This window comes from Eutrigla gurnardus, assembly GCF_963514095.1.
Source record: "Eutrigla gurnardus genome assembly, chromosome: 4".
In the NCBI taxonomy this organism is placed as follows: domain Eukaryota; kingdom Metazoa; phylum Chordata; class Actinopteri; order Perciformes; family Triglidae; genus Eutrigla; species Eutrigla gurnardus.
The window spans coordinates 14,921,257-14,949,205 of NC_139918.1; the positions used below are offsets into that span (position 1 = coordinate 14,921,257).

General features: G+C 42.0%; 2 protein-coding genes across 3 annotated transcripts in view; both read left to right on the plus strand.

Annotated features, from left to right (window-relative positions):
* Positions 1 to 7,666: 7,666 nt before the first annotated feature.
* On the plus strand, positions 7,667 to 12,936 carry LOC311011752 (transcriptional regulator ERG homolog; the record flags this gene model as incomplete). The annotated part of the gene is made up of 5 exons (XM_084006882.1): positions 7,667 to 7,724; positions 9,211 to 9,442; positions 9,658 to 9,793; positions 10,516 to 10,606; positions 12,063 to 12,936. 5 exons carry the CDS (start codon positions 7,667 to 7,669, stop codon positions 12,371 to 12,373), a joined length of 828 nt encoding a protein of 275 aa, XP_083863008.1. The 3' UTR covers positions 12,374 to 12,936.
* Positions 12,937 to 13,358: 422 nt separating this feature from the next.
* Positions 13,359 to 27,949, plus strand: part of lig1 (ligase I, DNA, ATP-dependent) — a 42,779-nt gene continuing 28,188 nt past the window's right edge. The window contains exons 1-13 of one of the 2 annotated variants that reach the window (XM_084008054.1): positions 13,359 to 13,503; positions 14,108 to 14,176; positions 15,273 to 15,453; positions 17,730 to 17,895; positions 19,396 to 19,533; positions 21,286 to 21,663; positions 21,824 to 21,932; positions 23,901 to 23,987; positions 25,644 to 25,700; positions 26,419 to 26,477; positions 26,909 to 27,022; positions 27,246 to 27,412; positions 27,807 to 27,883. In XM_084008054.1, coding sequence (XP_083864180.1) covers positions 13,487 to 13,503; positions 14,108 to 14,176; positions 15,273 to 15,453; positions 17,730 to 17,895; positions 19,396 to 19,533; positions 21,286 to 21,663; positions 21,824 to 21,932; positions 23,901 to 23,987; positions 25,644 to 25,700; positions 26,419 to 26,477; positions 26,909 to 27,022; positions 27,246 to 27,412; positions 27,807 to 27,883 — 1,619 coding nt within the window. In that variant the 5' untranslated portion in view covers positions 13,359 to 13,486. The remainder of the gene's footprint in view (positions 13,504 to 14,107; positions 14,177 to 15,272; positions 15,454 to 17,729; positions 17,896 to 19,395; positions 19,534 to 21,285; positions 21,664 to 21,823; positions 21,933 to 23,900; positions 23,988 to 25,643; positions 25,701 to 26,418; positions 26,478 to 26,908; positions 27,023 to 27,245; positions 27,413 to 27,806; positions 27,884 to 27,949) is intronic. The other variant, XM_084008055.1, reaches the window with a different exon arrangement.

Sequence of the window (27,949 nt, forward strand, 5' to 3'; positions counted from 1 at the left end):
GCTTGCTAATGCACACTCTGCTTCTCTCTCACACATGGACACACTGCTTCTCAAAGGGCCTCAGCTCCGTTTTATTTTCATTTTGTTGACTTAAGTTTTCATTCTTGATATTGTACCGCTTTGCCTCCTCTGGGAATGTTGCCGTCTCTGCTTTCCACTTTTGTTCTCGCTTCCGTCGACTTTTCCCTCGTGAGATAGTTCGCTGACAATTCAGCTTATGTGAGACTCACACCAAAGAGAATGGGAAATCTCATTTGGTGTAAATCTTCTTATTTGTGCCCTTTTCCATCATGACAGTCACCAGCCGATGTATGCGTGGACTGCAATATGAGATTGTAATGCTTTTTTGCACAGCCGTTCACAGATGAGGAACCCTTTGCCCCATCGCTGCTTGGCTATTATTGGGAAATAATGCTCTTTTTAATGAGAATTAGTTTTCTAACAGCATGACTCAAGCCTTTGGAAATGCAGCAATGCAACGAATCCTGTTCGACAAAGCTCCTTGTTTTTTAATAGAGAGGGTTTTGTATTCAGAGAAGTCACGTAAAATATATGAGAGAATATGAGGTTGAATTATGGCTGGGCTGCATTTATAAAAACATTTTATGATATGTTTGGATGTTTTTTTTATTATTACCTTCCCCCTCATTTTATTTATTTTTTACCTGTTATTATTCTTTTCCTTGTATGCATCTGCACTTTTTCTTACAAACATATAGTCTTGCCATGCATATACGCCACTTCCCCTCATAATCACCCCTTTCCTTCCTTCCTTAATCATATTAGTGCCACCATAATTTGTTGTATGGTTTCTGCTCTGTCATCTCTTTATGCCATCTTTCATGCCACCTTCACATTCTTATCTCAAAGTAAATGCTGATCAAATGGCAGAGCAGGTTTTGGTCATGTCTTCGAGTGTCCTCACTGAAACCTGCTTTGAACAAACACAAAACGGATGTATTGTAAAGAGATGTGATGTCACATTGAACCAGCGACTGTGTTTGAATATCATTTTAATAATATATGATTTACTTTACTTTAAAACAGTGTTTTTACATTCAATATTGTTTCTTTTACCCAATTAAATCATTGGAGTGCTCCCTTGACTTATCATGATCCCATTAATGAGCAATACTATTTGAATTATTGCAATCTAACATGATTATAATCACATAACAGACGATGTGATGATGTTTGGGCCCATGATTACGGCTGATGAATATTTTATATGCTAAGTTGTAATCGCCAAATAATCTGTTTGCGTTGTGCCACAATGTAGAAGTCATTGCAGAGTCATGTTAGTTCTCCAAATATTGCACTTGTAGAGACAGTGCTCGACGCACCAAAACAAACAAACAAAAAACATTTTAAAAATTCAACAGCCATGTCTCTTTTCTAGAAATCATTACCCAGTTATTGTTTTCTTTCTGCCAAGGAAACACAATCCCATATCCTTCCATTCTATCCAAGAGAAGGCTGATGTATCCAAAACGAGGCAACGCCAACTAAAACACTGATAAATAGCACTGAAGGTAAGACCTAAGTATGTAATCGACTGCTTCTTTGCAGAATCAGATTAATACAAAATGTAGGAAGAACTAATAAATAATAAAAATATGATGTATTACATGAAGAAGTGAAAAGTAGTCCCTTTAACCAGCTGCAGCATCACTGATTATAATCCAGTCATTAATAATATTGGAAGTGGACCATTCGTCTACTTTAGTGTATTCCAATGTTAATACTTCAAAGTAAATTAGTAAGACATTGAAGGCAGGACTTATAACAGAGTATTTATACACCGAGGTATACTTTATTAGGTGAAACATCGGAGTACTTCTCCCACTCCTGCTCGAGGGCTTCATCCCGATTCAATCAATGATGTTCTTCTGTCTCCTACGTCTCTTGTATTGCTTACAAGTAATAACGGAGCTCAATCAAATCAAAGCTGTTTTAAGTTATTCCACGGAGACGCACACACACACACACACACACACACACACACACACACACACACACACACACACACACACACACACACACACACACACACACACTCACGGAGCTCCTGTTGCACAGCGTCAGTGAATATTGCAGCAGTAAAAAAAAAAAAAAAGGCAGCGACTTGCTAAAGCCTTGATCCCTCTTACTTCTAACAGGATTTGACCCTTAAGTCGCGGAGCATGACCCTCATCTGCTGCAACACCATCATCCTGTTTAACATACACTCTCACTATTGTTCTCCTGACACACACACATTTAGATGCCCTGACACACACACACACACGGACGGATTTCTGGGCCTGAAACCATCACTACACTCTCTCCCATCTTCCCACACACACACACACACACACACACACAAACACACACACACACACACACACACACACACACACACACACATGCACTCAATGTACTGCATGATGTAACCGCCTAATTTTACGCATAACACACAACCTGATGGATCCAGTTAAATGTACATCGCAAAGAAGCGCTCCTGGCGCCTCAAAGAAAGAGGAGTGAGATAAGAAGAAGACAAGGGATGGTAGGATGGTAGGATGGAGGGAAGAGGAGGATGGAAAGGTGGTGGTGACCGAGGAGGGGGGGGGGGGGTGAACTTGCTGCGAGGGGATGATACGATTGAGTGAGTGAGAAAGAGAGAGAGATGAAGGGAGGATGAGAGGATGCAGGGAGACGAAGGAGAGGAGAGATTGAGCAGGCAGCTAAGCACCAGATTAAACTCCGGGGTCGTCAGCTGTAAAACAAACAGTCCTTTTAGTGGGGATCAAATCCAGACTTAACCCCCCCCCCCTCCTCATCCTCTATCCACACACAAACACACACACAGTTCGTCACAGGGGAGATAATACCGCTCGCTGACAGAGAGGGGAACGAGAAAAAAAAAAGAGGATGACAATCTCGTCGGGAAGCAAATTCCCGTCTACCTAAATTGCCCCTCAGGGAATGTGAAGTTTGATTATGCTCAGGCAGAAGTCCTTCATTATATTTGTTTTCCTTCCCTCCACAGCTCCTGTTGGTGATAGACTGGGCTAATATCTGGCACAGAAAATAATACTAAAAAGGCAGAGGAGGCCGCCCCCCTCCCCTTCTTACCACTGTGTTTGTATTACATCTTTACAGTAATATCCCCCCGACAACGCGCCTCGCCTCAATATTCGTCCCGTTTGTTTAAATCTCTCTCTCTGTCATCGGGTGCTGGATGCTGCCTGGGCGGCTCCATCAGTCCGAAGGCTCAATTTCCAAACTGTCAGCTTTTATACTCACTGTGAGGCCTCTTCCTTTGTTGTTGTTGTGTGTGTGTAAATCCATGAGCAGCAGCAGTGTTTTTAGTGTGTGTGTGTGTGTGTGTGTGTCCTCTTGTACTTCTATCTCTGAGAGCCAATTTGAGTTTTGGTGGTCGACACATATTTTGCAGAGAGAATCCTTTTTGCTGGTCCGTCACATGCAGCTTCAAATGGCTGAAGCACATGAAAAGTGACAAATCAATCTCCGCACGATGTCCTTTTACTGAGCTTTCAGCGGGATCACATGGTCTTCATCGGCAAGCTTCGCTCAGTCGCCATGGAGGCGTGGATTGTTAGCCTCCCATTATTCTTGTCCACGGCGTCTCGAATGTACAACTTGACTACAACCCAGGAAACAAACTTTTACAACTGAGCTGCTGATGATGAAAAGGGATTTTTTTCTTAAAGATGGAGGTTTTCAGGCCCTTTAAAGCTTGTGTTACCAGTGTTTTTCTGCATGTTGTTAGAATAGTTTTATATTTGCAGTCACCGTATTTCTTTTCTCAGAATCCCTGCGGAGTTATGTGTTAAGTTAAGTTTAAGTTTTCTAGACTCTGCTTCTTGATTTTTATACATATGGAAATCAATGTCAACCAAAGGCACAGCACGGAAACATGACTTGCAAAAAAATCATCATCATTGTGATATAAAGTTCTCTCAATATGTTATAAATATGTAAAAAAAACATGGCAAATCACACCACGGCCTATCAAGATCAAGGGGATGTATGATAGCAAGGGTCCTCACAAGTATAGAAGTGCAAATCTAGGCCAGAGTGTGTTTGGTTCCAGGCTTTTTGGATGTGACCCAGCGTCCCCAGGCTGCTAAAAGCACAACGTTCAACTCAATTAGCAGCATCCATAATTGATAGCTGTCTGGGAGAGTATTTGTATTTACACTGGAATTAAAAGCCTCCGGTGTCAGCTATCGCATCTGAGGGCCGATAAGTGTTCGTGTGTGTGTGTGTGTGTGTGTGTGTGTTGAATGTATAGGGATGCATGTATATAATCAGTCTAAGTGGATTGCTGCTGGGAGTTTCCCTTTCTGTCTCCTCCCCGGCTGAAATGAGAACTAAATCACAGCTAATCCACCTACAAACACAGCAGCAGCACTTCGTCTGGCTTCAGTCGTCCAGAACGATCTCGTCACCTACTCTCACTGAAATCACGTTGTCAAACATCCTTTCAGATTCTCTTTATTTGTGTATCGTTGTTTTCATGTTTTCTGCTGTTTTCTGATATCAGATATCGAGCCCATCATGACTCAAATAGCTGGTATCGTTAATGGATCCAGTCTATTCAACTCTGTTTATGTACATTCTATACAAGAATTTTGATTCGCTTTAAAGTGTTCACCAATTTGATGCTGCATTAAAAAGCTTTACACTTGAGCTGTAATCCTTGTTCATTTTCACAATTTCACAAATAAAAAAATAACGCTTCAGTAAATGTATATCGATGTATTTATCTGTTAGGAAAGCACTGTTTAAGTCCAGCCTGGTGACACGGCTGAAGGCCAGCTATCCTACTGATGACGCTACCGAGCTCCCAAAGCAAATCTATGAGATATATGAACAATATATGAATGTTTATGCATATTGTCATTTTCACACTTGATAATTAATGAGCTTTAATGGTACATGTAGGTGGAGCCAGCCTAGCCATTTCCCTATTCTTGTAAATAAACTACTTACTTTACGCCTTCTTGTTAAAAACTCATACTCATAGTATTATTAGCACCATGTATTAATACATTTAAGACATGTATTTTAATTGAATTGCTTCAAGTTGTATCTTAGTGATTTCTTTACCATTTTCACCTGTCGGTTTCACTGGAGTCAGACAAACTCTCAAAGACACGGCATGAGACCGCTCCTCCTCCATCCGCGTCATGTGACCGCGTCACCACCTCAAACGGCCTCCTGAGCCCGCGTGGCAGAGCGTTGAGCCGCCTGTTGACCTCGGCCAAGGGCGCTCGTGTCGAGTGAAAAGCGGCCGTAATGGAGGAAAGTGCTGCTCTCTTACTGAGTTCATCGCCTATTTGATTCAAGGAGAAAAAGCTCCAGTCACCTTCACTCCACTCAATCATATCCTTCGCCTCAAAACTCACCATAACACGCGCCCGTTCTGAGTGTATTAGAGCACCTTTGCCCATTTTCTCCCGGATTATTTCTTCTCCTTTTCCAGGTCTGACCCTTTACACTCTCACTTGCACTGATGTGCACAGTTGCCCCTCTCCACTCTGGGTAATAGCAGCAGTTGACCTGGACTCGTCTCTGCTGACGGCAACTCTGAGCGAGCATCCAAAGTAGGGCTGCTCTTTCTAAGGTCTCCCAACTGTGCTTTGGAATAATCGACTCATAAGTCTGTCAGTAAAATATCAACACGACGTGAATAATACCCACCTTCATTTTCAAATCAAAGTGTGTATAATAAACCGACGGTTAAAAAAACAACATGATTACTTTTTGTTTGATGACTGCTTAATTAAAGTAGAGCTGAAATAAATAGTGGACTAATCGATTATTTGATTGAAGGAAATTAATTAGCAACTATTTTGGATTAATGATGAAAAACCATCCCAGATTTTTAATGCCGCCTCAAATGCTGCTTTTCTTCACGATGTACGACAGTAAACTAGGTTCGGATTGGCTCTGAGGGCATTCTTTAACTATTTTCATTTTATACACAAAACGATTCATTAAAAAATGATTGATAATTAAGAATGTTGTTGATTACATTTCTGTTGCCCAACTGATTAATTAATCAACAGATTGAATAATCATAACTTCCAATGGAGCATTTTTTTTCTGGCTGATTTGTTATTTTTAGAGTTGACACTGTTTTACAGACACATTTTCCTGTTTCATCCAGTGTTTTTCTTAAAAGGCATGAAATTAGTGCGTAAACGACATCTTAGTTTTGACCTAGTCCCCCTGTTTCTATGGAGGAGAGAGGGAGGGATGTTTACAGAGAGAGAGAGGGAAAGGGGGGGGGGGGAGGTGGAAGAGTGTGTGGTCGGGGGTGAGATGAGATCAAGGGTTTAAGATTGGGTCCATCCATCCTTCAGTCCTCCCAGACTTGAGGACGGCTGAAACTGATCATTGCTATTCGACCAACGAAGCCTTTCTCCGCTCCTGCTTCCATCAAGGTAACGCCAGCCATTTAATTATTATCACACTTACACAGGAGTCTTTAATTAGCTCCGTCTTTGTTAACGAGATAATTGCAAGGTGGAATACTCTTAAGTGATGAGCTGAGTTAGATCTAAAAATCTGTCTAGTTTTCAAAAAGAATCCCCTCTCGGTCGACCTTTCCTGCTTGACTGGCGTGATGATTCTTACTTATCCCTTTTAATTGTAGCCTTCAGTTTAATCCTGCTGTCATTAGATTGATGGTGAGTTTAGATTAACATGTGGAGGCACTTGCTTTTATCCTACCTTTTGCTCGTTTGTTTGCAGTATTGTTTCAGCATGAAGAACATGAGTTTCGTCCTCGTGTCATGTTTGAATTTGCTTTTTGTTGAGGCCTCGTGAAGTCCGACGGACGCCTTTAAAAGTTGAAATGAACTCCTCTGGTTTCCTGATAACGTCCCGGTGACCCTGCAGTGATCATGTGTGAGTGCATTGCTGCATGGGGAAAGGGAATCAAATAATAAAAAAAAGAGCTAAGGGGAGACATCAGGGCTTTTCTTTTTTTTGTTGCTCCAAGATAAGAGGATATTACAGCTCGTGGAAGAGGGCTTAGAGCGGAGGAGACATCATTCAGTGGGGGAAAAGGGTTATGGGAAGCACTTCTTCAAGAGATTAGTTTTCAGCCTTCCAGGGAAGATGGTGGGTGCCTCCGCCGCTCAAAATTCGCCTGGGAAGGTCATTGTGCCTGTGGGTGGACGGTGTGTGTGTTTTATGGGATGAAATTATAGCAAAACAGAGAAAACAGTATCTGCGGGGGACGCTTGCACATTTACGTTACTGCAAATGTGTCTGATGAGCATCGAATCACAAATCCAGCTATTAAAATGAGTAAATGTGATTTCAAGGACATTATGAACTGACAGAGATCTATAAGTGTGTTTATAATAATGTCAATATTGATGTAATGGGCAGTCTGGAGGTTTAGATTTGTCATTAAATGAATATGTGCGACGATAATTTACTCTGATAAGTGATATTGAACGCAGAGGTTGCTGTAATCACTTACATCTGCGCTTTGTTGTGATGGCTAATTTAACAGCACATGACAGCTAATTCATATTTCATTTAACCTTTTTTTTTGTTCTCATCGCTCATAACTTTACTGTGATGATGATGATGATGATGATGATGATGATGACAGCGTTGACAACGGCGATGTTTTCAGATGCAGTGCAGCTGTAGCTCCTCAGCAGGACGCCTCTCATCGCCTTACTGGACTAGAAGTAAGTGCGCTTCTCGTTTCCGTCTCCTTATTTACATGTGTGGGATTGTGTGGGTTGTCATTTGTGTGCAGGAGCTCGTCTGTATATTTATGTAAGCGTGATTATACATTCCCTCTGTGTATCAGCCTGTAGCACAGTGGCATTAGAAAAGAAGAAGAAATCATGAAAAACAAATACCAAGCATGCACTCCTCCTTTTGTCTGTCTTTCTTTAAGTTGATATCAGGGGACCATAGTGGATACAGCTATACTATATATTACTGCTGCATTGATTTGCATGTTACACTTTACTGCTGTGGATAATCTGACAGCATAATCAACAATTAAAGGTGCCGAATTCCAAATTCAGAGCATATTTGGGATTGTAGAATTGCCTCCACATGGCTCTCAACATGGTGGCAGCTGAGCCGGCGGCTAGCAGTTAGCGGTGCCAACAGCACAAACAGTGCAAACAATGGCAACATTGCAGACCGAGTGAGGATTGTTTTCCTGAGGGGGAACCGGAGGACGGGGCTACGCTTCCACAAGGACTTTCAGCAGTCACCGCTGTATGAGCGCAATGCAGAGCAATTAGCTAGCTGATGGGACACACTGCCGACTTCGGAAACAGCAGAGAGAAGTTCGGATTAAAACACACACAGAGGGAGAGTGACTTCCTCTTCTGCTCAGAATGCTGCTATATTAATGCTCTGAAGTTCTGATTTAGTACGTTTAAAGTGGCAGTCCGTAACATTTTCATCTATTTAATTGTCTTTTAAGTTACTATCTGTCAAAGAGTTAGAGTTAAACAATGGTGATTGATCATGTGACCCATTAATGAAAGTGCTTGTACAAAAAAGTCAGTCAGCAGTGGTTGGTCTGCCCAGGTGGAGCTACTCACGGAAGCGTATGCTGCGTTTCATTGTAATCGGAAATCGGTAACTTCCAACTGCTGAGTCAGGCTCCCTCTAGTGTAAAGTGCTTGACTGGCGCTGCCAGGTACATTTCATTACTGCTGACTCACAATGGAGGATCAGAGAAAGAAGACCATTCAACTTCCAGTCCGAAGATAAAGAAACAGAAAGCGACTGGAAGGGAAGAAGGGCAAATAATCAAGAAGCAAACGAGAGATATGACGGACCTCCTTTCAGTGTGGAGCATTTGAAGGCATCACGCAGGTGAGAGACAGTCGACACTGTTCGGTGAGGGAGATGAGAGAGGCCTGCAGTTCCATCTACCGCCAAAGAGGCCGCTAGAAGCAGATCTCAAATCTTAAGGGCTGCCACTTTAAGATGATGCTTTGTTTACTCATACAGACATGAGAGAGGTGTCAAGTTTCTCATCTCAACCTCCCCAAGCTTCTTAATATCTGTGTTTTTTCTACAATCTATACCACTGACAAACCATTCTAATAAATCCATGTCCTGGCAGGGACCCATCGTACTGGACCACACCACTTCAATTAGTAGGGTGCCAGCCTTTTACAAGACCTCCTCCTGTCTCTCCAGCAGTGCTCTTCCCTGACTGGGCCTACAAACCAGCCTGGTCGCCCGGCTCCAGGCAGGTCCAGCTGTGGCACTTCCTGCTGGAGCTGCTGGGGCGCGGCGAGGGCGGCGCCATCGGCTGGGGAGGGGAGTGGGGCGAATTCATCATCCGGGACCCCGAGAGGCTGGCCAGGCTGTGGGGGGAGAGGAAGGGCAAACCACACATGAACTACGACAAGCTCAGCCGGGCGCTCAGGTGACGGACACACACACACACGTTCTTTGACTGTGAATAGGTGTTATCCTCCCTCTCTGTGCAGCTTTCCCCCAACATATGCTGTCAAATTCAAATGTAACACACGCCATTTGAGAAGCACGTTTCTCTGAAGTGTCGGACAGGAATGTGAGGTCGTGCTGCAGACATGCGCTCACACAGAGTGTAGTCTGACACAGGAAACATTTGACTTCCAGATACTACTACAACAAACGCATCCTGCACAAGACCAAAGGGAAAAGGTTCACCTACAAGTTCAACTTCAGCAAACTCATCCTGGTCAACTATCCAGGATACCCACCTCCACCACCACCTCCACCATCCAGCCATCAGGTCATCCCCACACCTTTCATATCACGACTTAAAGGACTGGCTTCTAGGTCGTATTATGTTTTTATAGTATATGATTAAAAAAGCAACTCTCTCGCCTCATTGCGTAAGCTGCAACTTGTTTCTCAAAACACGGGTTTAGTCCTTTAAGAAGAGTTTTATTCCAAAAACACTTAATTCACATAACTGTCTTGTTCGATAAAAATGGGCCAACTTAAATAGAACAATTACTTCAACTTTATAATTTAATATAAAAAGCTGTCTACTTGAATAGAATTCATTACTGAAACTTTATCATTTAATATAAAATTGACTGACTGGCTGATCCTCTAATGTAGAGGGGGAATCAGTGTGTTGAAATTATATCATATTCACAGGCAAACCCAGGGCCGAGGTTACCTACCAGCCTTTAGAAAGACTGCCATTTATAATTAGAGCACCGTAAGAGTGCAGTCTATTTAAAAAATGTACAATGTGAAATCCCAGCTTGGAATAAAACTCTTTATCTCATGTATTGTGATTAAGTTTCAATTTCCATTTTTAAATAAGGTCGCCAGTGTACAAACCATCAGAAGTGCCGTCCTGTTATTAAGTTTATTACTGGCTTTAATAACAGTAGATTTAATACGTTGGTCATAGATCCCTGGTCTTCTTCATGCTTTGTGTATCAGTTATTGTCTGAAAGAGCCATGTTCCCATGCTCATCTCATCCTCCATCCGTCCAGCTGGTGCAGAGCGGCCCCCTTCCCTTCCCCTTCCTCCCCGCTGACGGTGGTCTCCCTCTGTGTGGAGGAGACGGCTCGCTGGTGGACAGAGGTGAGAACGCACCGTCGCTGGTTCCTCATCAGGGTCCAAACACCGGTTCCTACTGGGGATGTAGACCTTAAAAAGGGGGGAGGGGGTCCAGGGTTCAGCTTTATGACCATTACACAACGCAGGACTAGACTAGGAGTTAGCTCCCTCGATGAACACACAGGCAAGAAATAGTTCAACAGTTAATAATACAAATAGAACAGAGTATGTAAACGTGACATGAATAAAAAGAAAAACTACATTTACAAGATCCACACACTTTCATACTACTACTATAATAATAATGATGGTGTTTTTACATTAAATTATTAAGTGATGGCACAGTGCCTTATAAAAAATGGAAAAAGAGAAAATACAATGTGACGAAAGTCACGAAAGCAATGTGATCGATATTTATAAAATTAAAATACAAACGTGTAAACACTGATACACATGCAAAAAAAGTGGCTCAATAACTTCCTGAAACAGCTAGTTTCATTTTTTTTTAGAAAGCAGTCAACAGGAGTAAATTGTGTATTTATTGGGGACTAATTTCAGCCGCGGATTGATACACTAATGAGTATTCACAACAGTGCAACAGTTTGGCTCAATGATGAGCTAATATTTTGTTGGATAACAACGGATCAAGACGATGCACAGACAGTACTTGGTATAGAGCGAGCCTCGTTGGATCCTTTCAATCCCTTTATGAAGTATTCAGTAAGGCCAGTATCTGCAGTATTAGCTGCATATCAGAATGCTTTGCCTTTAAATGATATCACTTTTCCATCCTCATATTCACTCATCTTGACATCACATAACTCACCCCAAAATGCTCATATGCTGCAGATTTTATGAAGTGTTTTTAGTTCAAGTAACAAGGAAATTGCTTTTTTTCCCCTCTCTTTCGCTACTGTGGTTCTCTTGTGTATTTTTGATTCCATCTCAAGGTAAAATGTGATGCGTGCGATGGGATATAATGCAAGGATGCAGTCTAGTCTTGTCCTTGAAGCCAAATATTGGCTTTTTCAAAATGAATAACGCATGTGCGTATGTGCGTGTGTAACTCTGGTGTTTTTTGAGAGTCAACACCAAACGATTATGCACCTTGCATGTAATACTGCAGGTTGGTTGTTCATTGTTTAATGAGTTTTTGGTTGGAGCCCCATTGGCCAAAACACGTGCAGCTTCTGATGAAATAAAAGCAATAGAATCAAATACATCAGATGAAAATTATTTTGAAAAAAAGAATCTTAACTCAAGGTGCCCTAGCAAGTTTCAAGCTTTTAACTTCTTTTTGTTTTCCTTCTTTTTCTTCCTGTTTTTTCCCCATAAAAATGTCAAATGTGTAAGTAAGAATGTGAAGCATCGAAGTTGATAAATGTGTGTTTCCGAGCACCTCGTCGTCTTTCCACGTGAAACTCATGAAGACGGATTCTTTAGGACTTTGATTGACTCTCTTTCTGTTTCCTGACAGCAGTCCAGTCTGTGTCTCACCCCTTCCTGCTCCCCTGCTGCCTCCCTAAGCCCATCCCAACACCCCGGGCTCTCCACGACCACTTCCCCTTCATCTCCGCTCCTGTGTGTCCGGGGGCCAACTTCAGGGAGTCGGGCCTCCCACCTCACCCCGTGGCCCTCCACATCAGTGCCAGCAGCTGGCCACACAAGAGCCCCGCGGGGTGGGATCTGAACCACATTAGTCGGAGCCTGTTTGGTGGAGTGAAGCAGACTGAAATTCAAGGAGAGGAGAGGAGAGTGGGGAATGTTGCACAGATGGGGGGGAGAGAGTGAGGAAGAGGAACAAACAAACAGATGGACTGCTTTGCCTCCTCAAATCTCTCAAATACACACTCTTTTTGTCTTTTTTGTTAGCTCATTGTACGTTAGTTTATTAATTTTATTTATGAAGTTGGACTATGATGTGTGTGTAAGTCTTTTCATTATTGAAATATTGTGCGAGCCACTTTTCTTCTGTCAGCACTTCACACCGCAGTAGGGGAACTGCGCTTGTAAACAATCAACAACATGGTACTTACGTAAATAAAGCAGTGCACCCAACTTGCATGATTCAGCAGCTTGCCTTGCTTTCTCCCCCCTACATCATGAAAATCATAAGAGCTGCATGAATGTTGCACTCAAATAGACAATGTGAAATTTTCATGAAAGGAGCTTTCACGTCTTCTTTGCAGCATCAGGACCAGTCGCGGGTGCCTGCAGTTACCACCCCGACACAGCAGGGGGCAGTAGCCACGTTGGCAGGCCACAAACTTTCACAACACAGCTTTTCCCGGGAGAGAGTCAGAGCAGAGATGTTTGAGAAATTAAGATGTACCACTCTATAGATATTTTTCGGATACCCCTCTATGCGCATCGGATTTTATTGCATTGTTCAATATGTTTTTGTATTTTGTATTTAATCATTTGAATTGTAATAAATAGACACACATTATTCGAATTATAATATATTATTATCAAATATTAATAAAAAATTAAAACGGGTGTTTTTTTGGTACATTGCATTCTTAACACCAGTATGTTGCAATCAGTATCAAACCGAACATAATGAACTTCATTACTTAATATAAAAGTGAATACACATTTTGTATATAGCACGTTGTCAAAGCTACCGCATATTTAGTTAAACTCAACAGAAAAGCGCATGTCTTTATCGCGATTGCCGAGCTTGCAGTCCAGAAAACGGATTCGATTTTTCCAAAGGAGTGACTCTACTTCTGTTTTAGACGATCTTTGGTTCAAATGTCATTTTGGCGCCGAATATTCTAAGTAATTTTGTGTTTCCGCAGCGCGGGAGTTAGTGTTTCTGTGTGTATGTAGGGCAGTGTGCAGTTATTGAACTTGTTTTAAGATAGCTTCTATCGGTACAACGAAGAGTTTAGCGACAACATGCAGCGGAGCATCGCGTAAGTTAGGAGCAAAGTTGAAGGCTATGAGTGGTTTCTATTTAGCTTGCTATCGGTAGCGGTGCTAGTTTGGTGGCTGGTTGAAGCTGTTAGCACACGAACTAACCTACGAACTAGTTTAGCGTATTACGAGCTGTGTTTCGGGTAAAATGTCTCCACGAGTGAAACGTTAGCACAACTTCAGTGTTAACTGCACTTCCTGGGAGTTAGCATTATCGCTGTATCGGGTAATATGCGTCACTAGTCCACGGAGACAACTACCACGTCATACACCGTTAACTAGCTACCGTTTAAACTCAACTCGTTTGCTTTGACGCAAGGAGAGGTTTAACAACAGACGGTGAAAGTACCGTAAAGTGAGCTAACGTTACACGAGAAATGCATACGTATGTCCGCTAAGTTAGCAAGATGGCAATCCACCGCGTACGTAACGTCAAGTCGTTAACTAACGCGTAACTAGCAGCCCTCTAACCTCAGTAACATCAGCGGACATTGGGATAAACAAATGTTGTTTTAATGACTGTGTTACTTTTGTATTTCACACTGATGACGATGATGCTAACGCCCGTCAGGCCGTTAACGGTTCCTCTTCCTCGTCCATCAGATCCTTCTTTCAGCCCAAGTCCCGGGACAAAGACGTTCAGAAGAAAGCCACCGATCAACCCGTGAAAAAGTAAGACGTCCGCACCGATCACACAACATGCGAGGTTATTGAGATGTACACAACTACAGAAGTTCCTGTGAGCCTGTAGTGTTATGTATTTGTACACAAGGGGGACTTTATACTGCTACTACAACATCCCAGAGACAAATATTGCATATTTACTCCACTATGTTTATCTGACAGCTTTGGTTCATTTTATAGACTACAATTTTACAACCCAACACTTATTTTAGTAGTAAAATGTAACGTACACACAAGTGCAGCCCAAATATTTATCCAAAAACAACATGTATAATGGAAAAACACAGACAGGCAGACATTCACTGAAGTGAGAAGTGAACTTTTACTTGTAGTGTGGTAATTTCAGTGTTGTGTATTAGTACTTTTACTTGAGGAAAGGATTTGAGTACTTCTTCCACCACTTTGCATTGAATTTGTTCCTGTTGGTACTTTTTCTCCACTGAGCTGATTGATTAAGTCAGTGTTTAGTTTATACTCGCTTACTCTTTGTTGCGGGGAGATGACATTTTACATCTGTCGGATAAGCACAGCATGGAGATCTTTGTCTGTTTAAAAACGTAAAAACACCTGCATTTGTGCCAAGATAGAATGGCCATTATGGATGATTGAGTGAGGAAAAATATTTTTCTCAGACATCAGTAAACCATATCGGAGCTCCAGCTACTTTTCAAACATATTTCTTTTTTGTTGAAACGCCACTAACAACTTGAATCCACACAATTATCTTTGAATCATGGATCTCTGTTCCTTTTTTAGTAAAACGTCTTGTAATCAAAAGAGATCACTTCTTTTTCTCATCTCTGAGCTACTGTGGTGATGGTGTTCATTATCTCCAGACTATCATCTTTAGAGTATGTCTTAAAGCCCTCTTTAATGCTCTTGTCTTCATGTAATGATCTTTTCATCATTGCCTTGACCTCTCTTTTATGACTCTAGCCTCGATTTTATATGTCTCGGTTGTATTATCCTTTCTAGAATACTTAATACAGCAGCTTGTGGCTGTGTGCTTTTGAATGGTGCCGTATGAATGAGGCTTTATGGCTTTTAGTGATTTGAATTGCAAGGTGTCTGTGCTCGTCTCCAGGCCCATCAAAAGCCCTCTGAAGGTGCAGAACGGTGTCCAGGAAGCTGATTCGCCCATCAAGAAGGTCGCCAAACGCAGCCGCCAAATCCTGGACAGCGACGATGACGAGGTGCCGGTCGTTAAAGAGCAGGTCGCGACCAAGGGACACGGAGACAAAGAAGTTCTTGAAAAAACAGAAAAGGTAAAATGCACCCTCCCCTTACTAATGAATTGAGCAGAGTCTATTTGAATCCTTTAACTCGGCACATCAACCATTGACATTCGTGCCAAAATGCACGCCACTTTATGGGACATCATTGTGATAGCAAACAAAGCAATATTCATATCAGGAAGCCTGATCTTATAGCTATAAAGGGTGAATCACCAATCTAAATGCCCTTGGAACTGCGTGTAACTCATCAAAAGTCCTGAATCCACATCGTCCCCACACAAGCTGCATCTAATAAGCCTGTTGGAGCCCCTGCAGGCCGATCACCGCCTGCTTCCTATTCAACGGCGGGGAAAACACTGTTGCACAAAGACACAGTAATTGTATGGTGAATCACCGTGTTGAATGCATCTGTCAATAAGCCACATAATGAAAATACCTGATTATTGGCTTTGGCTGTTGCTCAGCCACCTGTTGTTTGATAAACACTTCTCTTGCCTACCCCCTTCATTCTGTTGCTAATGTGTCAGTAATTATTCATCATTTGCTCCTTTGAGAGGAGAGATTGTGACGGATACATGGTTTTTGTCAGCATGACTCGCCTCGTGTCAACTTTAATATACTTACAATTATTGAATATTTTTTGCGACAAGGTGTGCTCTAGTGCTGTACAGAACGCCTCCACGCCAGAGTAATATAGGGCAATGATTCATCTGTGATTAATGTTTAGTTTTTTGTTTTTTCCATTAAACAAAATGCACAAAAAAAAATCCAGAATGGGTCTTAAAGACTAGGAATAGAAGAGACTTGGAAGACCTAAAACAAGCATCCAGATCTGAGCAGGGAGAACGTAACGGATCACAGATATTTGAGTCTGGATTTCTGGCACACCTTAACTGCTATCAAGGCTCACGGAGGAGGGAGATAGTCTGAAGAGGTCAAACCTCCACTTTCACTTTTTAGCAGTCTTTGCCAACCCGCCAGTGGCAGCTTCCTCCCATCCTGCTATCTATCATCCTGGATGTTGTGCCGCCCAACATAATCATGATTACTTTAAAGAAACACAAACAAGCCGGAGCATTCTCCTCTGTACTAGAATGAATATATGTGGAGCCATTCCTTTCTTTAGCACCGAGGAGAAAGGTGTGACTATGAGGGACGTAGCGTATCCCAACAATGACAATTTCACACAAAGGAACACAAGGAATACAACCACGAGGTGTTCATCTAGATGTGTTTATTTCAGTACTGGTCAGGTTTGTATTCGTACTACTACCACGTAAATACACAGATGCCGCCCATTTATTTATCCAGTACTTTTAGCTTTATTTCCTCGTTTCTCTATTATCTTACAGTAGTTTACATTAATGTGTGAAAATAAATATATTAAAAGTAAGCATCACTGAAATCATATTAACCGCAGAAGTACCCGCTGGGGTATATGTACACCAACATGACCGTGATAAGATACTTTTCTGTTTCTGACCTTCATCAAGGTCATCCTCATCAGGGATGCTGTGGAGTTGAGCACAAGCTGCATGTACGTCGCCCTTCCTCTGTCGCAGTGCTCAGGGGGTCCTGCAGGGTTATTAATGGTTTATAAGGGACTGTAGTTCACGCAAGAACAACCCCACAATGATGATTAATTGGGACTATGGAGACATTGCATGTGCAGCCCTGAACGCTGACTTTTAGCAGTGGCTGCCAGCCTGCCTGCTACAGAGTTCCCTGCCTCCTGTATTTTTTGTTCTCCCAGCAGCCGTCTCTAAACGATTTGCTTCATCGAACAACAAACTTGTTTCCTGACTGATGGAGGTGTGCGTCGCTCAGGGTTTTGCAGCCTTGTTTTCCAACTTTCGCCGAGATACTTTTGCCTCATCGATTTTGTTTGAGGTTTCTGCTTTTCTGTATTTTGCTTTCAGCTGCTCCATGTTGACATTTGCGATTCTTTGACTTTTTAGAGTCCGTAAACCAATGATTTCTCTTTTCCTTTTAACCGTTTACAATCAATTAAGAAGTTAATACTCTTGTTTGCCTCGGCAGAAGAGGCCACATGGGTGAAACAAACAGTGTACTGTGATCCAGATCATACTGTTGTGGACAGCTGGGCAACTGTTATTGTTAGTTCCTGCACAACTGTTATTGTCAGGCTGTAGAGGATATAATCAAGATGTTGATGTAATTGGAAAAAATAAATCACCTTGCATCAAAACCACGACCTGCAGTAACTCTAACCACTGAAGCTTTTGTTGTTAAAGCTCCCTCTCATCACAGCGATTACCAATGCCAACACTGCTCGTCTGTTTCAGAAGGACGATGTCTTTAAGGCGGTTCCCACCCCCCTGTCTCCTCCACCTGCCCCAGCCACCCCTGTGACTCCCGCCACTCCGCTCACCCCGGCCTCTTCAGCTTCACCTGGGACCCCCAACACCCCGAACTCCATCTCCCCCTCTGGGCTCGTCAAACGCAAGACTGGTGAGTATCTGATGAGATTTGATCGCATCTTTTATTCATTTCGAGACTCCAGTCGAGCTCTCTAAATCTGAACCTCTCAAAACTGCAGCGTTTTCGAACTTCGACACCAGCTGAGGATTGATCATTTTTCTGCCTCGAGCTATTCTGCTTGATTATACTTATTAGCAGGAGCTTAATGTCTCCAAATACTCATTATTTCAGAATGAGAGAAAAAAAAAAAGAAGATATTTATCACAAACTGAGTGCTTGAGAGGTTTGTTCACCAGAATCCACTAAGTACACTTTCCACCCTCTTGTTTCATTATCTCTCGACTCCCTGGAGGAGACTCAACCTTTGGAAACTGACAACCAGTAGTTTCTGTTGAGTTGCGTTACTTGTGTTCTCTGCTGAACCACGGATACACACTCTTCAAGCTGACATCATTAATTTTCTGCGTGTGGTTGCATTGTGATATTATTATTATTATTATTATTATTATTATTATTATTATTATTATTATAATTGCTGCGTTGCCAGGTATCATTTCTGCTGACCGGGCTTTAATGGAACCAGCAGAGCAAGTCATGTTGTTATTGTAACCGATTGTTGATCTTTATTTGCTTTCGTTCTGGTTTTCAAATCATAGGTTGGTTGTTAAGCGGTGTGTATAAAAGCGAGAGCGCTGCAGCTTTTTTTCTGCCATACGTTTCCATTTGAAATAAGATGCATGCGTTACTGTCTGCGTTTAACATGAGATAGAACGGCCAAGTCATTCGAGTGGCGTTTTGTGCTCTGCACTCTTCAAGTCACACCAGGAATGTGTGATTTCTGAATAGAGAATTTAAGGTGTTTAGAGCTGCACAGATTTCTGTGATTGCAGCTTCTTCTTTTTTCATTTGGGAAGCACCTCCTTTTTCTCACTTTGTTTCCTTCATCCTACTTTTGCAGCAAGAGAGCGGCTCATTTTCTTTCATCAGCCCCATTCCCTTTGTGTTTGTTGACTGCAGCGTTTGCTTTCAGCAGTGGTGCGTTGCCACAGTAAGAGCCCCGCCACCATCACCACTGGAGGAAACCTCCCATTAAAGGAACTCTAATTTGACCAGAAATTGCCGTCTTAATGTCCTGGGTTAATGCTTTCATTATAATATCTGGAAGAAAAACATCAGCAGTGCTACCTGTGCTGGAACCCGTACGAGGAGCAAAACAGAGGCGGATGGAACAAAACTAAAATTACCCTCAAGCACCACCGCTACATAACATTACAGAGGAAATTACACTGGAATCGTAAGCTGCTGTGCTGCATAATATCTTTCAGGATGGAATTAGTGTTTTCATTAGCAAAGTACGTTTCTCTCCTTTTTTTTCTTCCTTGGCCTACATGTGCAGTAAGAGAGCAGACTCGTCCCGTTTTCATCTCCACATCCTCGTTGTGTTTGATCACGGTGTGATTTCAATTGGGATGCGTCTCACTTTTTCCCCCCTCCTCCTTTTTAATTTAATGCCCGTCCTGACATGTGCAGCGAGGAAGATGTTCCCCAAGAGGAAGCTTGAGGAGAGCAGGAGCGGGAGTGAGAGCCAGAAAGACGAAGCTGGGGAAGAGGAGGAGAAGGGTCAGCAAAACAAACGACCCCGTGTGGAGAGCAGCACCAGCAGCACAGGTACGCCTTCAACTCTGCAGTGGGTCTGATAACGGAGCACAGCTCCTGCCCTGGAATGGAAAGGTCTGGTGAGAATGGGAAATTAACTGGAGCCTTTCTGGGATTATCACAGTTGGGAAGTTGCACAAGAATAAAGAACTGCACATTCTTTTCCAAATTGAAATGAAAAAACAACAAGGAATATGAGTGACAAAATCATCTAATTTTGTTCGTTATACAATATCGGTACAATTCTTGCCATTTCAAGCTACAGCATGAATGTCCTCCATCAGTACACATACTGAACTGTACATACAGTATGTAGTGAATCTCATTCAGCGTGGCGTTGTATAGTGGACAATTACTATCTTGACCAAAATAATTACAATTCACAATATTATCCTGATAATCAAAATATTCCTAAAACTCTTAAATGTCACCTAAACGTACTGTTAATATGTTTGACTTTTTTAGTCAACATCCTTTTTTTTAGTAAAAACTAATAAAATATATACAAAATTCTTAAATAAGGTGTCAGATTTTTTTTAGATGACATCTTCCTGTATTTTTTTTTCATCATGATGGTGAACTAGATGTGCTTGTGATGATATTAAAAATCTTGTGTCGGCCCATCCCTTGTGGACAAAGACCACGATGTCCTTCACTGTATTGCACCAGCTTGACTTGCCAGCAGTTGGTTTTCTGCCACGAATCCAGAATGAAATGAAGAAAATAAAGCGGCGGCGAAACATCTTGTTAAACACGGAACATGGGAGAGAGTAAAAACACTAACAATGACTTTGGGAACAGAAGAAATTGAATACTGTTAACACGTATTCTTAAAAAAACAACTCGGCTCAATCCACTTAGGATTTTACTGGAATTTGTAATGCTTTGTTCATAATTTAGGGCAACAACATATAAACACAATCCAGAACAGTTTAAAACTATGAAAGACTTTGTGTGTACCACTCATATGCCTGATGATGGCATTTGTAAAGGGCAACATGCACCGGTGTGATTCTTCTAAATAGACCCATGCCTATTGTTTTCTGTGAAAGCCCACACAGCAGTGGGGAGAAAAAAAATAATTGACTTAAAATCAGTTGCAGATTTTCTAAGCAATTCATCGTTTCAGTGAATTTTCAAGCAACAAAAACGACTTCTCAGATGTGAGGATTTGCTTTTTTTTCTCTTTCTAAATCTCAAATCATTCTAAATCGGTAGGATTTGGACGGTTGGTTTGATGAAACAAGCAATTTGGGATCTGGGAATATGTGACAAGCATTTTGTAGTTTGTTCTGGATGAATGGGGTGAAGAAATGTCACTATCGGCTCCTCTCAACCTGGTGTTTTTTTTAAAGCAGCTTTTCGACCTAGAGAAGCACAGCAGATGGGGAAATGGCCCACTCTTTGAAAAAAAAAAAAGAAGACTGGTACAGTACGGTGTTGGATTCACCCGTCAGTTTGACCTGTGGATGAGAAAATTAAAGTTTTATGTCTGTCTCCTCAACCAGCCGGTTTCACGGCTGCAGCTCTGTCTGCTGAGACTCGGTGCTACAGGTTTGTCAATAGTAATTCTCTCTTACCCGACTCTCAGGTGGAAAAGAACCCTCAAAAATATGACCTGTCACATTTATTGAAGAAGGCTGTTATGTTGAAAACCCTCTTCAAACATGGTCTCAAGAAAAAAAAAAGTGGGTCACCCTCAGTAAACCCGCTGGTATTTCTATCTTCAATGACTCCACTCCCTTTCTGTCTCACCCTGTGTAGGGAACACCGATGAACCCATGGAGGAGGGAGCAAAGGAAGAAAGGGTTGAAAAGGCAGTGACCGAGGCTAACAGCCCAGATGAGGAGGAGGAGGAGGAGAAGAAGAGAGAGGAGGGAGGGGAGGAGGAGCGGGCCAAGAGAAAGGGCTCTGATGAGAAAGTAAGGAAAGCTGAGGGGGCGGAAAAGAAAAATGAAGCAAAGGAGAAGACTGATGATGAGACGGGGCCTGCCGTTGCCAAGGAGGAGGAAGAAGTGGTTGAAAAGGACACGCATGAGAGAGAAGAGAGCCCAAAAAGTCAAACGGCGAGGAAGCAGAAAGAAGCAAAAGAGCACAAAGATAAGGAGCTGCTCAAGAAAGCTCCCATCAGCAGTTTCTTTGGTGAGCAGGAATTTGCATAGGTCTGTGCTTGCACAAAAAAAAAATTGTCCGCAAAAGTGCTACGCGTTTATCAGTTGGGAAGGACGTCAAAATATTTCTCTGCCCCCAACTCCTGCTCCACCCTCACCTTTGCTTTAATTTGTTTCTTTTTGTTCAATAGCTCCAAGAAAAGCTGCAGTGAAGACGGAGAAACTAGAAAAGAATGAAGGGGAGAAGAAGACGAGTGCGGAGAGGAAGACTTCAGCAGAGGACAACAAAGACCCGAAAGGGTAAGGCAAAGTACATCAGGGACTTAGAGGCGGCTGAGGATAGGCCGGACGCCTCGTCCACTTTTAGGCATAGAGCCGTGTCACGGTTATCCGCATTAGTGACCAAAATAGTGACTAATACGATACCATGCCTAAATATTTAGATACTGACACTGATATGATACCACGGCAGAAATTGAAAATCATGGAAAATAATAGAATAATACATCACAGGATGTAAAACTTAAAATTAGTATTCCTATGGAAAGAAGCTTCACTTTGTATTTTAGAAAAATAATACTTTAACCTGTGCTCTTTGGTAGATTATGTGTTTGAATTAGAGGAAAACAGTTTGAGGAAAATATGGTAAACCTAATTCTGTCTGGTCGGAGTTAGAGCCGTGTTGTTGTTTTTTTTTTGACTGAGTGCTGCTGATACAGATGTTTAGAGCGAGCATGCAAATCCTGGAGAACACCCGTTTTATCGTTTGACTCCTGCAAAGTTAAATATTGGGATATTGTGCTGTTTTTTCAATTGTTAGTTTAGTTTTAGTTAGTTGTCGGAGTAAATTTGCTCTTTTTATTTTAAGTTTTCAAAAAAGTTGAGTTTTAATAGATTTAATTTTTAGTGTGTTTTGTTTCAGCAGAATGTAGCTACATGTACGTACATCATTCACGGTTGGACAACTGTGTAGGAATGGCCATAATGTTTAACGTTAACTTGAGTGCCCGATGTGAAGCCATTGCTCCACAGCGCCATCTCCTGGGACGTGAAGTCCGCTCAGTTTCTGTGGTTCAGTGTCGCAAAAGTTGACGGAAATCCGTGCTCTCTCTACTTTTTCTGTAGTGATAGATTAAAGCTGATATTAAAAATGATTTATTTTCATTTCAGTTTGCTATTCTAACCCTGCTATGGAGCAGCAGATGGCTGAGTGTGAACACTATCGTCTGTGTTTTTTGTCGAAAAGTTCATTTATATCTAAACAACAGCACAGTCTCACTTTTAGCCAAAACATGTGAAATCCTACTTTGTTGAGATGCCAGAAATCCATCCGGTTGTCCAACAGTCAGACGTCAATCAAGCGTTGTGTCTCCCTCTCAAACTCGACGCTCAATTATTCACAGATTTCTGTTAAACGGTGTTAAGGTGAGACCGTGGGAAGGCTTTCTTAACACTGATGAGGCATTTCTCTCAGAAACTTCAGCTCTTACTTGAATGTCAAAAGTCTAATGCTTGTCTATCACAGTCTGTGGGAGTGTGTAGTCTCAGCTATGACCTCTCTGCCAACACATTCTGCATTCATTATTATTATTACCATTACATTATCTGAGCCTTTCCTTCTTGCATAAAGCAGTGCTTTTATTACACGTAAATAAACCAGCAGTAGGAGCAGTGTATTAGTGCGTTGTCACTTTGAGGTCACGTTAACTATTGCAGCCGGAAACTATTTTAAGCTCGAGAAGAAGGAATGCATTTTTCATCTGCCTATTTATTTTTTTATCACTGCCATCCTTGTGTTCCACAGCGACGGGAGTGATGGGCATAGCATGTAATAGAAAGTTCACAGCTGCAGCACTTCTTCTTGTAATGAATTCAGAAAATGATATTTTGTTCCACCTTGGGTGAGGAGAAGAAACACTTAACACATCTTCCAACTTTTTAAGCATCTTCATCAGTGTTTTTCTTTTCGCTGGAATAAATTATTATATAACATTGCTTATGTGGGGGATGCGTCTATTAAATACTTTTTCTTTATAAGATCTGGTAGAAATGAACTTTGCTGTAGTTCAACTTCTTCAAGTTTGAAGCGACCAGTGAAGCTTTCTCCCAAAAACACTCATTAGATCTCAAAGTATCTCACTGTTCTGATGACGGCGAGCACAACTCTCGGACTACAAAGACGCGCGAGTTGCTTCGGTGACTAACAGCCGTCACCATTATTCAGTCAGACTCTTCATTTACTCGGTTTCTCATTGTGTCCTTCCTCAGCGGGTCGACCTCAGGAGAAACAGATTACGATCCGTCCAGGCCCAACTACCATCCTGTGGACCACGCATGCTGGAAGCACGGCCAAAAGTAAGTCCAACACATCTTCACTCAGCCTGTTTGATCTGTAAAATGTCTGTTAAAAAAACCCAAATCCTTCAAATTTATATATATATATATATTAATGTCAACGGGAGTCCATTCATTCATATGTAAATCTCCTATATGATGCAACCTCTTTCTGACATAACACACACTTTGTGCCACAGGAAGTTAGAGAAGGTATGAGCAGATGAATAAGTAATGAATACAGCTCTATCTATATATTTCTTATTCATGTATTTGTGTGTATGTTTTTCCTGAGTGAAGACTTTGAGTACATGCATTGGTTCATACAAGTCAAAATATTTGACACAACTACACACCTGGTAGGCAAACCTCCTCACTTATTTATCGCCATGCATCATTGGTTACATGTTTGTCCTGATAATGCTCCATGCTCATCCATTAGATGGGACGGTGGAAGACAGACTCAGTTAAATTCTCTCCAATACCTGCGTTGGTGTTTCTCTCCATCCACAAACAGATGCACGTTCTTGCATTGAACACTACCGGGTGAAAATAACACCAAACAGAAACGAGGCACACGCCAAACTGTAGTGGAAGCCAGGCTGGTTTTCTCTGTGCAGCCGTCTCCATTCAAACATAAAAAAAACTCAGAAGAAATACATTGTTCAGACCAGGGAACTGCTCTGACTTTGTAATGGAAAGTCGTGGAAAAGTAGTGGAATTTTACATCAAGGCCATCGTGTAAGTCGAGCTGCTGAGACTCAGGTCAGCTTCGGTGGTTCTCAAACTTTTTCTCCTTCTGGAGGAAGGACGATAAAAAAAAAAAAAAATGGGGAGTGTATGATTTTTTTTTTGTTAACATTGTTATTTATCTGTTAGTTATAGTGCCATTAGATTGCAGTTAGCACCACAGGCTGTGTGTTTGTGTGTGTTATTAAAAATAATCATCATAATTTAGATTGTCAACGTTGTGAACGAAGCTGCAAAATATCCAACACAGCCCGACTTTCAGATTTCTTTTGATTAGCCTGCCGTCGGCTGGTTACGTTGTCATGTTCGTCTCGGAAGCATCATTTCTTTTTTTCTTTTCGTCCTGTGAAATTTCAGTCTCTTCTATAAACCTGCAGACTGTCTAGACAGATCTGTCTCTAAGTGAACGCTGCTGCGGTGGCCGGTTTATTTACTGCTGCACTGTGAAAAACATTCCCGGCCCCCACATTTTGAGAACAATTGACTTTTAAATGGCTTTCTGTAATTAAAACAATTTGACTATCAGATTTTTCTCATATTGTAAACAAAACCCATCTGCTTGGGAACAAGTAAAATGCATTTAAAGCTTGTGGTTCGTCTGAGCAAAGACATACAGAAAATGTCTCTTTTGGAGGCTTTTGTTCTAAAACTCTTCTCCTGTTTGTCCTTCCCCATGTGGAGTGTAATTGGCTTTTTCTGCTCATCAAACATCACTGTCGGGACAAAATCTACCCAGTATGCCAACCCTGACCCTTGCCCTCCCCGCGTTTGCTTTAAAGGAGTTTTGATAACCCTCAATCAAAGCTCATTGTACTGTTGCACTAATTGCTAGCAGCTCTGAACAGCTGAGTCAGTTAAACGTGGTGAATTTAAAAATCTGTCAGTGTGAATGCCTCGCCTGCTAACTATCTGCTCATCGCTCTCCAGAGTGCCGTACTTGGCGGTGGCTCGCACCTTTGAGAAGATTGAAGAGGACTCTGGCAGGTGAGAGCTCCGTATGGAGGAAGAGGTGTTTTGTTTTCTCTCCCAGAACGAGGTAAACAGCATCGGGGAGGAACCGATCGCTGCTCCGTTCAAAGGATTCAGTGTATACCAAAGCCTTTCCACTCAGGCTTCCTGCTGGGAGTTTCTTGAATATAATTAGTGTGTTCCAGCAGAGGGAAGACGGAATTGCATTAATTTGGTGAGGGCAGGGAACATGAAATGGATTTTTACAATTAGGTCACTTTCTAGGAATGTTTTTTTAACAACTTTTTCACACTTTGGTTTCATTTAATTACGATTTTCAGCTTTTGTTCTCCTGAAACTTGGCTGCTGACTTATACAACAAAAATATTAAGAAATAGTGTTTGACGAAAAGGCATGTAATCCTTAGCTATAAGAATCCAGATCATACATCTTGGAAGGCTGATTTGTAACTGAAGTCTCTAGCCAGCAAATTGAAAACACTTTCACAGACTTCCTTTTTATCTTTAGAGGATATTGAATGACAAGCGCTCCCGGTGATGACTTGTATTTTTTATCCACTCACTCACTCCAATTGACGTATAGCTGTTCATAAATGAACTGCTCATCTGCCTCCCCATCTTCCATTTCCGATTAAAACCTTCAGACAAATCTCATTTGCCACCTCCCAGTATTTACAGGATGGCTTTAAAATCCGTTTAGCTTGTCTCAAACCAATCCTGTTGTCATTTCCCAGGCTGCGAAACATCGAGACGCTTTCAAACCTGCTCCGCTCCGTGCTTGTGCTTTCTCCAGGTAAATGGTATTTTATCTCTCCCATAATGCATGCTGATGTAGCTACACAGGCAGCTGGCTGCCAGCCACTCTATCAAGGCGATGATGATGACGCCAGGTTGCACATAAAAGTAGGAGGATGAGTCGGTTCAGGATGTGTGTGGGTGTGTGTTGGTGTGTGTGTGGGTGTATGAGCATGTATCTGCGTGGTTCTGATATTGATACTGCAAGATTTGTGACTCTTTGGCGATCAAAACTTGGGATAATCTTTGTATATTCTTAGTGAACATAAACATGCGTTGTTACCCCTGATCTCCTATGTGATTTTTGTTTTGTATCTTGGCTTTTCATGCCATCTTTTCCATCAAAAAACCTTCAGCAGCATTCTGTTTGTTGTGCAAGGTGTAACGTTTATGTGTTGTGTGTAAATAAATGTGTGTCTTTTTTTCCAGATGACTTGTTGTGCTGCGTTTACCTGTGTTTGAACCAGCTGGGTCCTGCCTACCTGGGGATGGAGCTAGGTGTTGGAGAGACGGTGCTGATGAAAGCTGTTGCTCAAGCAACTGGTAATCGGCGTGCACACACACACACACACACACACACACACACACACACACACACACACACACACACACACACACACACACACACACACACACACACACACAAACATAACCATTCATTTGCACCTAAATGCTTGTGCATCGCCAGCCTAACTGCTGATGCCACCCATCTCTGCTCATCAGCTGGCGGAGCGGCTACTATTTACCGTCTCGCTCTTGTTTCCAGGGCGACAATTGGACAAAATCAAGGCAGAGGCTCAGGAGAAAGGAGATTTGGGCCTGGTGGCCGAGAGTTCCCGTAGCAACCAACGCATGATGTTCCAGCCGGCCAGTCTGACAGCAGGGGGCGTGTTCAGGAAATTGAAGGAAATCGCTAGCATGAGTGGAAACTCGGTGAGCCAGGGAAAAACATTTTCATTAGGGGAAAGCTGTCCTGGGCAAATATTGTTTTCACTCTATTTGGCTCTCAGTATTGGGGTCGAGGGGGCAACAGAAAGGAAATGTTGATGTGATTGTGTATCAAAACAGGAATTGTTTATTTGCCTACTTCAGAGGGAAGGGGGGAATCTTTTAGCCTTTGAAAATATTGTCACCTGGCTGGAATCTCTCAAGCAATTATTTCCTTTTTCATCCCCATTGCTGCTGGGTCTTTTTTATTTATTTATTTATTTTTTTAACACACTGAATTGAACATGGAGTTTGTACTTGCCAGTGATCTCAGTCTTTTTGCATTCTGTCTCTTCTTGCTCTTCCTCTGTGAATCTCAATTTCCTCCCGTCTGCCTCAGGCCATGAATAAGAAAATCGACATCATCAAAGGCCTCTTTGTGGCATGCCGCTTTTCCGAGGCCCGCTACATAGTCAGGTAAAATAACAGGCTTTCGCACACATACATAGACTGTGTTGCGTGTGTGACTACAGGCACGCACAC